This window comes from Watersipora subatra, chromosome 7, assembly GCF_963576615.1.
Source record: "Watersipora subatra chromosome 7, tzWatSuba1.1, whole genome shotgun sequence".
In the NCBI taxonomy this organism is placed as follows: domain Eukaryota; kingdom Metazoa; phylum Bryozoa; class Gymnolaemata; order Cheilostomatida; family Watersiporidae; genus Watersipora; species Watersipora subatra.
The window spans coordinates 65,908,999-65,924,444 of record NC_088714.1 but is presented as its reverse complement, the minus strand read 5'-3'; the positions used below and the strand labels follow the sequence as shown (position 1 = coordinate 65,924,444).

Here is a 15,446-nt window from a genome sequence, read left to right as displayed (position 1 = left end):
AATGAATCCATAAAGCAGGTTCTTTATAGAAGCATAAAGAATTCATAAAGCATATATATATATATATTTGAAAAATTATTGCGAAAAAAGTAAACTTTTAGTATTTGCGTTACAAATTTGTTTCGTGCGAAGCACTCCTCAGACGCAATTGTACTAAAATGAAAAGCTTTACCGAATCTTTACCGAAGATTCGGTAAAGCTTTTCATTTTAGTACAATTGCGTCTGAGGAGTGCTTCGCACGAAACAAATTTGTAACGCAAATACTAAAAGTTTACTTTTTTCGCAATAATTTTTCAAATATTTCATACTCCACTAATAATCTTTTAGGTTTTTAGTGTAGAGCTCTCTTTTTATATGCTTTTGCACTTGCTTTTAGTTAATATATATATATATATATATATATATATATATATATATATATATATATATATATATATATATATATATATATATATATATATATATATGTCAATACATATCAGTGTACATATCAGTATATCAGTATGTGTTACCATATATGTATTAGTGCATATATATATATATATATATATATATATATATATATATATATATATATATATATATATATATATATATATATATATATATTCATGTATGTGTAAATACATCTACGTATCTCCTTACGTATGTATATAACTATATCCATCTGTATTCCAGTCCGGTTTGCTAAGTAGATATCAATATCACCCTCAGGCAATGGAGGCACTTGATGAACAACATTTGTGATGTATGGATGACTTGAGTTGGCAAACAGCTTGTGAATAGGATTATTGTTTCTCCCGTAGCCTAACTGTATGTTGACTGCGTTGATAACACTGTGGGTTATGTTCACTTCGTGACCAAATAAAGTCCTCTTCACTTCTATTGAATAGTTAGTCATCCGAGCTGAAGCAGAACGATACTCTCAGCCAGTTGGTTGTATTAAAATATATGACGCGCTGACCTTGGGTAGGCAGGTCAACTAGCTATGATCATTGTACTTGCATAACAATTGTCAAACCTTATGCTAGTAACTAACAATGTAAAAGCATATTGAAGTATGTAAGTAGAATATTCAACTTCTGCTTTTACTAACAAGTGAGAGTAAAAGAGCTTCTAGGAAGAACTGTGTAGACTTGGGTTTTACCACTTCTCATAATAAATATATTATTTCTTTCTTTCCATCGATATTTCCATTTAATAAACATTGAGAGCTACCCCCTGTGTCATAGAGCGTGATAAGATATTAAAAATATATATTGTATTCTGCAGCCATTCTCAATACCTACCGTGTGTCATCATCAATTCCAGCATTAGTATGATCATGCCGCTGGCTGCTGCCATAATCATAGTTTAGTATTGACACCTTTAGGGGATAGTCTGAGTTCTTTCGAGGAAGTCAATTGCTGCAACCAAATTCTAGTCATAACTATTTGCAACTCATCTAACCTTGACAAAGCTCAAACAGATCACTAAGGAAACTATTTGCTGAACAACATGTTGACAATCTGCCATGATAAGGTCCATGCAATATTTCACACTATGCCATGTTATATAAGAAGATCTGCTTATTTTAAGACTACAAAGAGATAATATTACTATTATTTGTTCGCTTGTTTATGAAAATTCGCTCATCTAAATATTGAACACTGTTGTTCATGACTTACAGTAAGAATTCAGAATGCTGCCAAACAACTTATCAGATGACTGAAAGTTGAAGCCATTCACAGATTCCCCTGATTGTTGGGAGTAGGGTTGTTCTTTCGATTTCCACAAGACAATATTGATACTGGTTAATTAAGAAGTGAAAACAAGGTGATTAAAGGTGGGGTGTGTGTACTTTATTTCATCAATTAGTAGAAATATAACATTAAACAAAAATGAATATGTAGTTATAATATTGATCAAGTCAAACAAAATAAATGAAAGCTTAGTTCCTACTCGTTTAAGCATGATGAGGTCCACATGCGCAGTAGCACTGCAGCTAGTCGAGGCGCTGGGCCCACAGGAATTGGCAAACTCCAACAGCAGAGCTGAATTAATCTAGGCTTAACAAATGGCTTTCAACATTAACTCTAAAACTAGTAAATGCAGAGGTTTTGCGTAAGTCTATTGGAAGACTGCTTCATTGTGATGGTACTCTGTATTCGATTGTTTTTTGACCTGAAGCAGTATAGAATAATGGTAAAGGTAAATTAGTTTCTGAAAATCTGGTGTTATAGTGTAAATCTTTCTTTTGAGATTACGGGCTAAGCCAATGATAAAAAATGTAGCAAGTTGCTGTGATGAAAAAGGTGCCACACTTCCATTAAAAACATGCCTCTATCCCATTTACCAAATTTAGGTTCTACTAGAGCTAGTTAGCTCTGAATGATCGCCACAGCTGCAGATGAATCAAAGATGAAACATTTGCTTTGGTAAAATATTTATGTTAATCGAATTTTACTTGTAAAATTTGTTACTTGGAGCTTTCAGTTTAATGTCTCTGTTATTTTTACTTATCCGTTTAAGAGTGTAGGTATCCAGGGTTGCCTGAATAGTGGAAGATATTTAAAATATATATAACTAGCCAAATAGATAATAAAAGAGCAGTGTAAAATTTGATAAAAACTGTATTACGCGAAGTTTCATGCATGAAACTTCGAGTAATAGTTTTCATCAAATTTTACACTGCTCTTTTATTGTCTATTTTATAGATCAGCTCAGGAAACTTCGAGCACTTTTATGGACAACGGGATACAATTCTGATTGTTATAAGTAGCCAAATATATTTTAAGTGTTTTTATTTTACTTGGAAGCAAATATATAATGTGACTTACAATAGGACTACATGGTACTCTGTCCAAAAACCACGGTCACAGCATTAGCGGAAAACATCGTCTAACACAGGATTTGAGCACAGACCCCCTTTTACAGACCAGCACACTAACCATTACCCTACTCAGTCCCCTTACTACTTCATGGTATAGTTATGCAGATATTGATTACTCATGATGATCTTTCATGATGCACAGGCTGCCAAGCATACTAATAATAATTTGATAATTAAAATATGGTCTTTAAAAACTTAATGAATGTGCGGGTCAGAATCTTGAGATACTATTTCTGGAGTGCCTTTTGGTACACACGTTTTCATTTCTTGATTTTGTCAAAACATTAAAAAATTTAGAATTGTCAACGGCTTGAGCAGCCTACATTAAGCTGACCGTGAGATAACACAGGCTCTGTAAGGACCAATTACCTTTCGCGTTTGTCCTTACTTGACTCTTATTCCAAGACTTTGCAAAGCTGAATTTGATTGGAGGATCAAGTCTCTTGAATTCATTTGATAGATCTGGTGGAATGAGCAGGATTCTTAAGATGAACCCATTTTTATCTTTTAAAAATGCATTTATCTCATTTTTAAACGGTTGTGAAGAAATGGGATGGCCATTTTAATATCCTGTTAAAGCATGGATGCCTGTTTCAAGAGGCATCCCTGTTGAAAAGTGAGCCAGAAGAGTGGATAATATAAATTATCAGAATTCCATTCGAAAGAGTGAGTCAGTCCTTGCTAAGTAAAGCATGATTTGACAGGATGACCAGCCCATCTCCCACTAACCTAGGTGTGACTATTCAATTGATTGCAACAGCTAGAAGAACTGCACAGGTACGCAGCAACACAGGGTAGTTACAATTTGAATTGCAGAGCCTGTCACTATTTTTAGTACTAGTATCCTGACAATCTAATGGGCCGTGAGAGATTGGGGAGAGATCATCAGGTGTAATAACTGTACAGTACATTAAGTTATTCTGGAATGTCAGGCGCGGTCAATTGGTGCAGTTGTTTACAGGTTCGATTGCCAATTGGTGAAATGTTTTTCCTCAAACGTCCAACTGTGACTTCGAACAGACAGACGCGGACCTTGTTATGGTAGATTTTATTGCATTAACTTTGTTCTTTAATGTCCCATATGTTCTGATTATAGAACCATTATAAGTTACTGCTGAATACAACCAGAGCTTAAATGCCTATTTAGGATGTTGACCCAGCAAACTATGTGTTTATCTAGAATTGGGACACATGTTTATTAACAATATTACATCAACTATAGTACAAAATATTGCGATTCGATTCACGGTAAAAGCGCAGTGTATAGGAGATATATAAAATATGGACATAATTCGCAAGCAGATTGCACACAACATCCTTGAAGGTTTTGTTGTACAAGCTAACTAGTCAATATAACCAATGATTGAGAATTCTGAAAAAGGGTGTGCATCTCTAGCTGGATCAAAAATGTCTAAAAATTTGACTAATTAAGCTAGTTGATCAAGTCATTGCACAAACAAATTGATCAAGCATATATAAAGACAGATTAACCAAGTCTCTATCCCTACGAGTTAATCAAGTCTTTGATAAAAAATTGATGAAGTCTGAACAAATAAGTTGATCACGTTTTTGTGGAAACCAGCTGATCAATTCTATGTGGAAACAAGTTGATCAAGGATGTGTACAAACTTTTGACCATGTGCATCAGTCATTATTTTCTAAAGCCAACTGATATGTTTACTTGGTTATTTCTTACATAGATGTGTGTTTGAACATCAGTAGAACAGGCGCATGGAGATATAACGAGGTGAAGTCATCCAAGCACCAATAACAAAGGCCAGCTATAAAATGAATGACACTTGTCTGAGCGCCTTTGCATGACTTTGATTGTAAATGCATCGGCAACAGCTAACTAATGTGCTTATTTGATGAAATTTGTGACACATGCGATATTGTGGACACTGCTTTTGTAGGGGTTGCCTGGGGAAAATCCACTTTAGTAAGAACAATTTTTGCAACAGTTTCTGTTGCAAGCTGTTTCTGTTGCAAACTGTTTCTGTTTCCAGTTTTTGCAACAGAAACAGCTTTTGTCGTGAACACAGCTGATGCAGTGGGGGATACAGATGTAGCGGATACAGCTGTTGTATTGGACACAGCTGTCATCGTGGAGAGAGCTGTTGTAGTGGATATAGCTGTTGTGGTGGATACAGTTGTTTTAGTGGAGAGAGCGATTTTAGATGATAAAACCGTTGCAATAAAGGTAGCTGCTGTATCTGAATTAGCTACAGCAGTAGATACAGCTGTTGCAGTAGCGACAGACGTCGCAGTAGATACAGCTGTTGCAGTAGAGACAGACGTCGCAGTAGATACAGACATTGCAGTAGAGACAGACGTCGCAATAGATACAGACGACGCAGTAGATACAGACGTCGCAGTAGATACAAACGTCGCAGTAGATACAGACGTCGCAGTAGATACAGACGTCGCAGTAGAGACAGATGTCGCAGCAGATACAGATGTCGCAGTTGAGACAGATGTCGCAGCAGAGACCAATTTTGCAGCAGATACAGATGTCGCAGTAGATGCAGACGTCGCAGTAGAGACAAATTTTGCAGCAGATACAGATGTCGCAGTAGATACAGACATCGCAGTTGAGACAGATGTCGGAGTAGAGACAGCTGTTGCATAGGAAGCCGTTAAAGTGGTTGTTGTAGACGAAGAAGCTGTTCCTGAAGGGCAGAAGATAAACTTGAAAGGAGCTTTATCAGATATAACCATTCGACAGCTAGGTGACTGATGAGGAGTGAAATGGGGCAACTTCATGCGCAATGTAGGCCAAAGATTAGATGTTTGTTGAGTAATGACATCATTCATCTGTTTGTCATACTTCGTAAAGACATTCTGTGGTCGCACAATCTTTTGGTGAGCGGAAACGCTTCTTAAGTCAATTCGAATTTTAGGACCTGTTGAAACTACTTTCGGAAGATGGGTGGTTATCAGTCTTTGAGGAGAACACATTCGCTGGTGAAATATAGTCGGTGTCAGAGAAACAATGTTCTGCTGTGAAACGGGAATTGATTGAGTAGTGAGTTTGGACTCTGTGTTAGATGTCTGAGAGATTGTATTGAGTTGAACCACAGTTCCAGCTGATGTAGAAACAGTAGAAACTTTGAATGCGCTACACATTGGCTTTGCCATAGATGCAGCAGCCATGTCTGCTTTGGTCAAACCCGCGTTACAAACTACCGAACCAGTCGCTTGAGCCATTGACCACACTTTGGGAGCATTAGCAAGAGATGTGCTCGGTTTAGTTGCAGAAGCACAGGCTGTAACAGTCTCTGCTAGAGATGTACACATTTCTGTTGAACTTGACTTCGGATCACTAGAAGAGCATGAAGGATCTAGAAGCTTGGGTCTGACCATTAAAGGAGAGACCAGCCTGCGAGGAACAGTCTCTGCTAGAGATGTACACAGTTCTGTGGAACTTGATTTTGGATCACTAGAAGAGCATGAAGGATCTAGAAGCTTGGGTCTGACCATTATAGGAGAGACCATCCTGCGAGGGATTTCAAACTCTTTTGAGGTCAAAGGTCGTCGTGCGAGAATAAGACCCGGAGAGGTGCGTGTGCCAGTTGGAAGTAGCTTTACCCTGGTAAACTGTTTAAGACTTAAGTTGCCTGGCTGGACATCTTGCTGCAAAAAAAAGACATGCAAGTTGGATACAATATATCAAGTATAAAGGAAAAGAGATATAAAAGCAGACAAGTGAAACTGAAAAGACAAAGTTAATACAAGATGTTAAGATCGCATACCATCTTGATGAGGATAGGTTTTTTGTTTGAAGATTGCTTTGATGCTGAGAGAAGTGAGGTGAGTGATGGTTCCGTTTGTGTGCTGGCATCAGGACTCGGTCCTGTAGGTGTCGTACTCGGGGGTGTGTCTGCATTAGTTTGATTATCGGTTGACTTGATGGTACTAAGTTGTTGTTTCCTATCAGAACAAAAGATTGCTGTACAAGAAATTTTACTAAGGAGTTATATTAACTGAGTTATAGGAATGATGACCCTTCTGTGAGAAGAGCGAGAGAGCTAATATACATGTATGCATGGTAGAGGAGAGAGAGAGCTAATATACATGTATGTATGGTAGAGGAGAGAGAGAGCGCTAACATACATGTATGCATGGTAGAGAAAGAGATAGATTTATCAGCACAGGTTCAACGCTTACTTGCTATTTTTAGATTTGATAGCAGCGATTCGCAGCCTTTTCGCCATGACAGTTTTAACATCAAGCTCGGGGTGTTTCGCCACAAGGTGTCGCTTGAAAGAGTTGCGAGTTTTGAACTTCATATCACACTCGGGACAATGATACGGCTGCTCTCCAGTATGTCTTCGTCTGTGTTCTTTATAGTGACTCGGGTGTCGAAAGGCCCTTCCACAGTCTGGACATTTGAACCTTGTGGCATCATTGTGAATAAGCATGTGATAATTCAAACTGTGCTGACGTGTAAAAGTGGCACTGCAGAGGAGACAGAAGAAAGGCTTTATATCTGCAAGAAATGCATAAATACAGGAACCAGAGAGAGGCGGTACAGTGGTACGGTAGAGCATAACTCCTGTTGCAGCGAATAACAGCGCAAGGAGATAACTTAATAGCAGGATCCTTGTAGAAATACATTATAGTGGGAGATAAAACACAAGGACTACTCGCGTATCAGTACAAAATGCATTGAGAGAAGACAACCAACAAGCCGGGCTCTTCCAGATATGTAACAGAAGAGGAACGGACAGAAGTAGACTACTATAGCAGTGAATAATAAAAGGGGAAAATAACTAACTCGCATGGCTTCTGTAGTGGTACATGAGGGTAGCTGTGGCAGTGAACTCTTTATCACATATCTTACAGCTAACATTGCAGTTGCGTATCCCGAGGCCCTTGTTCTGTCTGAGGTCTCTCATACATCGTACAGCAAATCTCTGCAACATAACTTACAATTGTCTAGCTATTCTAGGAAAGCATAGAATCTATTATACAGTGTACTTTAGCACACCAGGTCATAGAGTGGTGTTGAAGTAATAATTGTACAGGTCATAGAGTTGTGTTAAAGTAATAATTGTACAGGTCATAGAGTTGTGTTGAAGTAATAATTGTACAGGTCATAGAGTTGTGTTGAAGTAATAATTGTACAGGTTATAGAGTTGTGTTGAAGTAATAATTGTACAGGTTATAGAGTTGTGTTGAAGTAATAATTGTACAGGTCATAGAGTTGTGTTAAAGTAGTAATTGTACAGGTTATAGAGTTGTGTTGAAGTAATAATTGTACAGGTCATAGAGTTGTGTTAAAGTAATAATTGTACAGGTCATCGAGTTGTGTTGAAGTTAGAGATGCCCCGATTCTAATTTAACCAGCCGATTCAGATACCGATCCAATAAACCAATTCTTATTGAAAAATAATCCGATTCAGATCTTTAGTGTTGCACAGATAATTGTAAGTTTTATTATGCAAATATAACGCAAAAAAAATATAAATATTGATGTATTTATTTGTTTGTATTTATGGAAAATAGATATATATATATATGTATATATATTCACATACTAACATACCGTGCATCTAGTAACAAAACAGTCCATGTTTCTTGTAATTTGTTATTAATAATGGCAATTACTGTTAGTGGTACAGCTTTCTTTGTGATAATGAAATCTCTCTTCTATTGCTGAACAAACTGCTGCGCATGTACAAGTTTAGAACAAATCAATGTTTCTTTTAATTACAGTTAGTGATTCAATTCTCTCAGTGAGATGTCTCTATCTTCTATCACTATCGATGTAGCCAGTCGTACTGAAGAAGCACTCACTTGCCACAGATGATGGAGGACAGGCTAAATACCGATAAGCCACTGAGGTTATTTTATGCAATACAAACGACACAATATATCACCAGGATCAAGAGAGAGATAGATAACTTTATGCATCGACTGCTCAAAGTGCTTTCGTAATGGTAGTAAATAGAAATATTACACCGCATTCTTGTTTCTCATCATCGTTCTCTTGTTCGTGATTGGCTGCAATAAATCATATCGCTGTAATTGGGAAATACTGCACTTTGTGATTATGTCCTGACTAAAGCCAAAAGATTCCTCAGCTGTGTGGATGTTTATCAGACTATAGCCATGAAATATCCTACAGGATGAAAATATTCGATGAATACAAAATTCGCGATTTCGCGAACAGTCAATTCCGCAAATTATTAAATTCAGCGAATAATTAGTTCTTTTTTAAACACAAGGGAGAATAACTACTGCCTCAAATTAAAAACTACCCGCTAGGCAGAAACACTAAACGTAGCCGAGCTCCAAAACTTTTTTAAAATCATCGCCGGGGCTTCGAGTTAACCCCATTGCCAATGCATCACACTTCTTCACAAAATTAATCAAGGTTTTCACAAGTTATTCGGCATGGCATCGTCATCGCAAAAATCTTTCCTACAGTCTTTTTACATTAAAATCAACTCCATCAATCTCTAATACCGAAGTTGATGACGATAATGATTTTGATCTGTACATAATGGTATGTATTTGATTTGCAGTGCAGATACGTTTTTCAATAATTAACTGCGTTAGTTTATTGTCTTGCTTAAAAACTGATCGTTTTCATTCAATAATTCAGCTATTGTTTTTGTACTTCTTTTACACTTATTAATATTTCTCTTTTTGCGTTTACTGCAGATTGAGAATGACACAGAACCTATTCCGATTACGAAAACTAGAGACAAGTAGTAATATTCACAAAGGCAAGAATATTGGCAGAGAAGCAACCAGTCAACCCAGACCTATTCATCAACAACAACTCCTTTATATCGCTGCAGCAAACATGATTATATTATATATTCTATTTCAAGTATAGATATATTATAATTTATTACAAACTTGAGTGTACAAATAAAATATTTCAAATACAAATAAAACTTTACAAATGATGAATGGAGTAAATAAAAACAGTTTAGTCGATATGGCGGTTGTCTGGCAATAAAATTAAACTGATACTCTTGATAGGTAAATACTAGCATGTAATGGTGCTCTCTGACTAGTTATTTTGGTAATAGCAGCTCTATATCGCTGTCACTGTCTAGGGTAGATGTTAAAGGCGATTCTCTCGCTACTGCATGGCTGGTAAGGTATCATCAGAACTCTCTTTGTGGCTTACTAGTGCAAAGTTATGCCAGTTAGCCAAAGATTTGTGCTCGTAAAGGCGTTTTTGTTCCTTTTTAAAACAGATATATTCTCCTAGTTAGCAGCTGTGGTCACTTCTACCTCAATTTCAAGACCTCCCTAAATGATTGGTGATCTTCTAGGAATGACATCTACCATCCTTGCAGTCATTGTGCCTCCGTGTATGATGAAAAAGCTGCTTACTCTACTTATTTCACGAGGTAGATGACCAACTGTTGGGCAGTCTGCGTTTGTTAGCTTTAGTGCAAATAGGTCGTGCAGATTACTGGACTCTTTCTCACACACGCACTAAAACAAATAACGAAGCGGTAGGGATGGAAAAAATAAATATTGCGTTTTACCAAAGAACCAAAATAAAATTCAATTATTAATTTAGTAAATGGTTTTGAAAAAATTCATTACTTACCACAAGTTGATGGTTCATCAAAGGCCTCCAAATCGATGAATATTCGTGAAAACCTCTGAACGCAGCAAGAAATTTATAGCTTAGCATGATCGACTCGTAGTTGTAAGTTAAATAGAAACCTAAACGTGTAGTGTGCACATGCGAAGGATTAACTCTATTGCTAGCTGCAATAGAATTAACTCTTAATAGAGAGTGATTGTGTTCAACCGAGAATAAATTAGTTCGCGAATATGCATGAAAAAGGTAATTTGCGCGAAACTTAACTGCGCGAATACATTCATCCTGTATTGAATCCTGTATCCCTGCCTGGAATTCATTAGGTAAAAATAAGGAACTTGCAGCTGATGATTTTTTTATTAGTGTAGCAGACAGAAATACGGTTCTGCTAAATAGTTGATCTGTAAAAAGTATCTGAAGTTTCCGATTTTTTAAGAAAAGATCGACCGATACTGATTCAGATACTTAACACCCATATCGGTACCGATATTAAAATCGGGGCAACTCTAGTTGAAGTAATAATTGTACAGGTTATAAAGTTGTGTTAAAGTAATAATTGTACAGGTCATAGAGTAGTGTTAAAGTAATAATTGTACAGGTTATAGAGTTGTGTTGAAGTAATAATTGTACAGGTCATAAAGTTGTGTTAAAGTAATAATTGTACAGGTCATAGAGTTGTGTTAAAGTAATAATTGTACAGGTTATAGAGTTGTGTTGAAGTAATAATTGTACAGGTCATAGAGTTGTGTTAAAGTAATAATTGTACAGGTTATAGAGTTGTGTTAAAGTAATAATTGTACAGGTTATAGAGTTGTGTTAAAGTAATAATTGTACAGGTCATAGAGTTGTGTTAAAGTAATAATTGTACAGGTCATAAAGTTGTGTTAAAGTAATAATTGTACAGGTCATAGAGTTGTGTTAAAGTAATAATTGTACAGGTTATAGAGTTGTGTTGAAGTAATAATTGTACAGGTCATAGAGTTGTGTTAAAGTAATAATTGTACAGGTTATAGAGTTGTGTTAAAGTAATAATTGTACAGGTTATAGAGTTGTGTTAAAGTAATAATTGTACAGGTTATAGAGTTGTGTTGAAGTAATAATTGTACAGGTTATAGAGTTGTGTTGAAGTAATAATTGTACAGGTTATAGAGTTGTGTTAAAGTAATAATTGTACAGGTTATAGAGTTGTGTTAAAGTAATAATTGTACAGGTTATAGAGTTGTGTTAAAGTAGTAATTGTACAGGTTATAGAGTTGTGTTGAAGTAATAATTGTACAGGTTATAGAGTTGTGTTAAAGTAATAATTGTACAGGTCATAAAGTTGTGTTAAAGTAATAATTGTACAGGTTATAGAGTTGTGTTAAAGTAATAATTGTACAGGTTATAGAGTTGTGTTGAAGTAATAATTGTACAGGTTATAGAGTTGTGTTAAAGTAATAATTGTACAGGTTATAGAGTTGTGTTAAAGTAATAATTGTACAGGTTATAGAGTTGTGTTAAAGTAGTAATTGTACAGGTTATAGAGTTGTGTTGAAGTAATAATTGTACAGGTTATAGAGTTGTGTTAAAGTAATAATTGTACAGGTTATAGAGTTGTGTTGAAGTAATAATTGTACAGGTCATAGAGTTGTGTTAAAGTAGTAATTGTACAGGTTATAGAGTTGTGTTGAAGTAATAATTGTACAGGTTATAGAGTTGTGTTGAAGTAATAATTGTACAGGTTATAGAGTTGTGTTAAAGTAATAATTGTACAGGTCATAGAGTTGTGTTGAAGTAATAATTGTACAGGTCATAAAGTTGTGTTAAAGTAATAATTGTACAGGTTATAGAGTTGTGTTGAAGTAATAATTGTACAATAACTCTGAATTTGCGAGTTTTGATTTCATGACTTTTTGCTAGTTTCTTCATTTGTAAAAAGATTTTAATTAAAAGTTGACTGAACTCCGATGACATTTATTGCATTGCCATCCTATAATGCTGCCTTGGCAACTATCGTATGGATATTTCAGTGCAGAGTTTTTCATGAGCGATATTTTTTCATTAAAACTACTTTTTACGTTACCGCAGCTACTGTTGACTTAGTATCAATCTTTCCTAGTACAGTAATACCTTGAGATACAGTAAGACCTTGAGATACGAGCAAAATGCGTTCCGGGATTGAGCTCGTATGTCAATTCACTAGTATTTTAAATCCAAATTTTTTATAATCCGTTCCCACCCTAAGAAAAAAGCACCTAAAACATGATAATACGTTGGAGAAATCCATTTCTAATTCTTGTAATTTACTACCTACACTCATAACGTAGCAAACACCTAATTAGCATTTGGGGTCTGGAATAAAATGTGACATTATTATATAAAGTATCGTGTGGAGTTCTAATGACGATATGAGTGAGACCTGACGGCAACACATTCAGAATGCCCTACATTTTTGAGACACTTTGTAACACAACAAACTTAACTTAAATGAATTTGGCCTACTTTACACAAATTTAAAAATGTTTAAATTTTATGTTACACTAAACTTAATTGTACTTTAGCCTGCTTTTTAAAATCTTTTCAAACTGAATCGAAAAGACCAAGCGATGCTGTTTGTATAAGCAATCTCTAGCATAATTGGCCACCTAGCGGTTGCACCATGAATCGGCCCGGCCACCTAGCGGTTGCACCATGAATCGGCCCGGCCACCTAGCGGTTGCACCATGAATCGGCCCGGCCACCTAGCGGTTGCACCATGAATCGGCCCAGCCACCTAGCGGTTGCACCATGAATCGGCCTGGCCACCTAGCGGTTGCACCATGAATTGCCTTGCATACTCGTATTTAAAACTTGTCTCGTATGTCAAGACAAAAACTTGCTCAGAATTTTTCTGGTATCTCAAATTACTCATATGTTGCGACGTCCTACGCTCGTCGGTATTGCTGTACAGCATCAGTTCATATTCATAATTTTATTTATCATCTAAATGTATATATTAAAATTTTAGCAATCAGGTTTATGTCAAGAATGGTGGAAACATGGTAGAAACATGGTGCTCACTGTCTTACAAAACTTGAGTTACTCCAGTTTACATGAATATACATACTCAAGGTCTGTCAAGGCCCATACTCATTGTGACAAAAGTTAGGTGCCAAGGCTTACGCGTGTATACTTACACGGGTATGGTCAGGGTTGCTGAGGTCCCATCCAGCTGGCTCTTCTTCGGTCTCCATGTAGTTCATCTCCTCTTCAGGAATGACAAGCTTGGTTCCTAATTCTGGATGATACTTTGGCATTGGCGGGTACGGCCCTACATAAGGCAAGTAACAGAAGTAAAACCAGGAAGGCTTGACAGCAGCTAAAACAAGTTCAAGGATAAAAATTTAGCAAACACGCTCACTGGAGAGGTTTGTGCTTTGCGTTTCTCCGTCATCGTCACTCTCAGAGTCGACTATGCAGCCATTTTGTGCTGGGGTTGTTACAAGAGCTTTAGGTTTTGATTTTACTATGATAACCTCCTGACCTACTGCAGGTGCAGCGGTTTGCCTCTTAGGTATCTGGAGAAGTTGAATGATAGGGGCCTGAACACCGGTGCCAGATGTCATGTAGCTAGTCTTGAAGTGTGCTGCAAACAAAAAAGAGTCATATTATATTGTTGCAAGCATCGGCGCAGGAGCTTTCACACTAACAAACAGCAATATAACTGTAGTCTATGGTTTTATATAATCCATAGTTCTATATAGTCAATAGTATTGCTTGATATGCTCATATTAAGAAAGTTGTCACACAATCTCTCAAATCAATTTTTAAACTGTCTTTCTGATGGTCGAGAGATCCTCAACCAATCCATGCGATTAGAAATGTCTACATGAAAGCATAGACAAAGTCCATCTATTTACATTGAGTTAATCTTTACTCGGTTTAGATATATTTTAGTGAGCAAATATGACAATTCACCATCTCTTTTATGAATAAAATAGGATTTACCAACCATAAAGGCCTGTTCTAAGAATTTGGGAAAACCAAAACTAAGATTTAACCCAAATTCTGGTGACATCCCTAGATATTAGAGTAAAAGACTTCAAGATGAAAACTCTCCTTGCTCGAGGATCACCTTGCTTTGATTAAGAAATACAATAGAATCGAGCCAAGCTATGCGATGATACATCATTTAAAAGGCTTGTCACCTTTGTGACAAGCATATAAGTAAAAAATAAATGACCACCATTTGAAAACTGACTTTAATTCATCTTTTTTAATGCATCGACATACACAGTGGGTTCAGCCCTTCACCCTATGAAAACCCACAAGTGCACCAGCAGGTTGACAACAAAACAAGGCTAGTGGACAGCAACTTGTCAATTATTAATTACTGCTATTTTCTCAAGCAATTTGACTGCTAAGGTTGTATTTTGCATAGTGATCATCTAGCGCACACGAGGTTCTCAAGTTTTCAACAAAATTGTCATAATGAATAGCAAAAGACAACCAATTGACTTAGCCTCATATTTACTAAAGAACTAAAGACGATCAATTGACTTAGCCTCATATTTACTCAAGAACTAAAGACGATCAATTGACTTAGCCTCATATTTACTAAAGAACTAAAGACGATCAATTGGCTTAGCCTCATATTTACTCAAGAACTAAAGACGATCAATTGACTTAGCCTCATATTTACTAAAGAAGATCAATTGGCTTAGCCTCATATTCACTCAAGAACTAAAGACGATCAATTGACTTAGCCTCATATTTACTCAAGAACTAAAGACGATCAATTGACTTAGCCTCATATTTACTCAAGAACTAAAGACGATCAATTGACTTAGCCTCATATTTACTCAAGAACTAAAGACGATCAATTGACTTAGCCTCATATTTACTCAAGAACTAAAGACGATCAATTGGCTTAGCCTCATATTTACTCAAGAACTAAAGACGATCAATTGACTTAGCCTCATATTTACTAAAGAACTAAAGACGATCAATTGACTTAGCCTCATATTTACTCAAGAACT

At 36.3% G+C, this 15,446-nt stretch overlaps 1 protein-coding gene across 3 annotated transcripts in view; it reads right to left on the bottom strand.

Moving 5' to 3' along the window:
• Positions 1-4,056: 4,056 nt before the first annotated feature.
• Positions 4,057-15,446, bottom strand: part of LOC137399500 (streptococcal hemagglutinin-like) — a 42,706-nt gene continuing 31,316 nt past the window's right edge. For all 3 annotated transcript variants that reach the window (XM_068085641.1, XM_068085642.1, XM_068085643.1), the window contains 6 exons: positions 13,829-14,053; positions 13,605-13,738; positions 7,651-7,789; positions 7,041-7,362; positions 6,626-6,803; positions 4,057-6,506 (listed from right to left, as the gene is read on the bottom strand). In XM_068085641.1, the coding sequence (XP_067941742.1) occupies positions 4,722-6,506; positions 6,626-6,803; positions 7,041-7,362; positions 7,651-7,789; positions 13,605-13,738; positions 13,829-14,053 (2,783 nt within the window). In that variant the 3' untranslated portion in view covers positions 4,057-4,721. The remainder of the gene's footprint in view (positions 6,507-6,625; positions 6,804-7,040; positions 7,363-7,650; positions 7,790-13,604; positions 13,739-13,828; positions 14,054-15,446) is intronic.